Source organism: Aplysia californica, unplaced genomic scaffold (genome assembly GCF_000002075.1).
Source record: "Aplysia californica isolate F4 #8 unplaced genomic scaffold, AplCal3.0 scaffold02690, whole genome shotgun sequence".
NCBI classification, from domain to species: Eukaryota; Metazoa; Mollusca; class Gastropoda; order Aplysiida; family Aplysiidae; genus Aplysia; species Aplysia californica.
This window is the reverse complement of record NW_004799960.1, coordinates 1-2,607: the sequence shown is the minus strand read 5'-3', so window position 1 is coordinate 2,607 and position 2,607 is coordinate 1. Positions and strand designations below refer to the sequence as shown.

General features: G+C 42.0%; 1 protein-coding gene across 1 annotated transcript in view; it reads right to left on the bottom strand.

Annotated features, from left to right (window-relative positions):
- LOC101848722 (ATP-dependent translocase ABCB1-like) overlaps positions 1–2,189 on the bottom strand; it is a gene marked incomplete at both ends in the record, with an annotated part of 5,553 nt that extends 3,364 nt beyond the window's left edge. The window contains 2 exons of the mRNA XM_005113477.3: positions 708–878; positions 1,986–2,189. Coding sequence (XP_005113534.3) covers positions 708–878; positions 1,986–2,189 — 375 coding nt within the window. The remainder of the gene's footprint in view (positions 1–707; positions 879–1,985) is intronic.
- Between the last annotated feature and the right edge of the window lie 418 nt (positions 2,190–2,607).

Below are 2,607 nucleotides of genomic sequence, written 5' to 3'. Positions count from 1 at the left end.
CCCCCCCGAAAAAATCACACAGAGTGAGGTCCAGGGATCTGACAGGCCAACTGCAGAGAGCAAGGTCTTTAGCACCTTTCCTACTAATCCACCGTTGAGGCACGTTTTCATTCAGGTTAGCTCGAACGCCGAGATGCCAATGGGGTGGTGCTCCATCTTGTTGAAAAATGAAGTTGTTCGAATCTGCAAGCAGTAAAGTGAATAGCCACTTTTTGTGGGGGGTATGCTTTAAGATAACGTTTATGTTTCACCACTTCCAGCGAATATCAATGACACGAGAGATCGAGTAACAGCAACAATCAACAGGCTGGACTGAGACATCCTGAGGTGCGTTTAGAAAGACTTCTCATATTGACTTGATGTTGTCCGTGATGCCGGTGGTGGCCACATTGAGCATTTGTAAAACATGAAATAAAAACTTTAATGTGTGTAAAACACTGTGTCCAAGCTAGAGTGTTCTATTGGTTTTCCTTTTTTAAAAATCGTGTTATGATTTTGGCGTATTCCTTTTAATCACCCGCCATTTAAATTTCTGAAGGAAAAAAATATATCCTCAGTTGTTGTAGAACAACATGATTTAGTTAAAACAAATTTATGCAAACTGCTGTGCAAAATAAGGATCATAGTGATTCACCCGTTAAAGAGATATTTGAGGATAAGTTGCACCACGATTTTTTGACCGCACTCTTGTTACTCTGTCCTCGTACCCTGTCCAAGGCGTCCTGAACGATCGCCTCGCTCTGCGTGTCCAGCGCTGACGTGGCTTCGTCCAGTAACAAGATCTTGGGGCTCCTGATCAATGCCCGGGCAATGGCAATCCTTTGCTTTTGACCCCCACTCAGTTGAGCTCCACTCTCCCCAACATACGTTTGAAATTTCTGAAATAGGTTGAATACACCATCAAGAACGTTCAATTCTTCTTTATCAGGCAGATTAGCCTCAATACTGGCTCTTCCTATAACTAAAAAGAAAATGTTAACGTCGTCCGCATTTTGGTTCTCGTTGTCCCGATCAAAGCGTTTGAAAGATGTAACTCTCAATAAATAAAAAATTAGTTTCATTTTATTTTGCTATAGTTCAAATTATTGTCTTGATATTTAGTTGAAATGAACGTTGTTAGTAATTCATAATTAGTATCTAAGGCATGGGTTATAATATCCGAAATTGTGCACTCTGTCGTAATTCCAGTTCACCATGGAGCGTACCATTTAAATCGGCACTCGACAATCGACAATAACCAGACTGGTGTTTTGTCCTTCATTTTCGCGCCCGTGGTGTCCACCAGTGCAGCAAAGTTGTCACACAGAGCCGTGACGATACGTGATCTAGAATATTATCATCCAAGTCTATGATTAGTATTAAGAAAAAGACAAAGACTCTTCCATATAACACTTTGTCACACTACCTACCGACGAAGCAGTACAAACGGAGAGCTAAAAATACCCGTGTAAATCAACAAACCCCCCCCTCCCACACACACACACGAAAAAGTATACACAAAAAAAAAAAATAAACTTTATTATTTTTTTGTCCAGTTACGTCACCCATTAACTACGTAACCCAAGGACAAAAGCAATAGATCCAGTTGATGGGATGTTGTAATGTTTCTCTTTTGAGGGAAAAAAAGAGGAAAGGGGGGGGGGGGGGCATTTGGCTCGTAGATAGAGGTTTCAATATGTTTTCCCTAGTATTGGTAAGAATATACCTTAGGCAAGTTTGTAATAGAAGGCAATGGGGGGAAAGGCCTCTAGAAAATTGACCGGCAGCGGCTACAACTCCCTTTCACGGAAAATAAATAAATAAATAAATAAATAAATACATAAATAAATAAATAAATAAATTATAAACAAATAAATAAAAAAAATAAATAACAATTATATAATTTTAAAAGCTTCAAACTGACAAACTGACACTTAAAAAAATGCGAGTTGATAGGTTTATGCATTGAGGCACAGAGAGAATCTGGCACAGCCAGTGAGGTTTACTTTAGGTAGGTCCATGATGAAGTCGTAGGCGTTGGCGTCCTTGCAGGCTCGCACCACGTCCTCCATATTGGCACGGTCGTTACCCAGCAGGATATTCTGAGCGATGGTCGTGGCAAACAGAGTGGGCTCCTGGCTGACTAGCCCGATGTTCTGACGTAGCCATCGAACGTTGAGGTCCCGGATGTCGATGCCGTCGAGCAGGATCTGAGGGCAGTCAGTGAAAGCTGACCATCAATGATTTATTTATAGAGGCACTATCCTTCCATGACCAGGTGCTGTTCTAGCCTCAGTGAAAGCTTTTGGCCCCAAAGAGGTTATATTTAGTACTTGAGTTCGTGGCACTGATGTCCCTCACGTCAACGAACAGGGGCTGTGTGTGCCCACTCCGGGACGCTGAACCTCATATACCCACATGCGCAGTTTAACAGACCAGTGAGTACTTTTCGAGACTCACGTGGAGGTGTCTCTGCGGTCTTAGGAGGAAATATACAAGCTTGTACTGATATATGGGGGCAGTGTGGTGTTTAATATACTTGAGCTAGTCGGTTCAGATTGTTCATCTAAATGGGTAAAAGGCCCCCATGTCTGACAAGTGTGACGTCACTGCTGCGAGCTTTAGTGT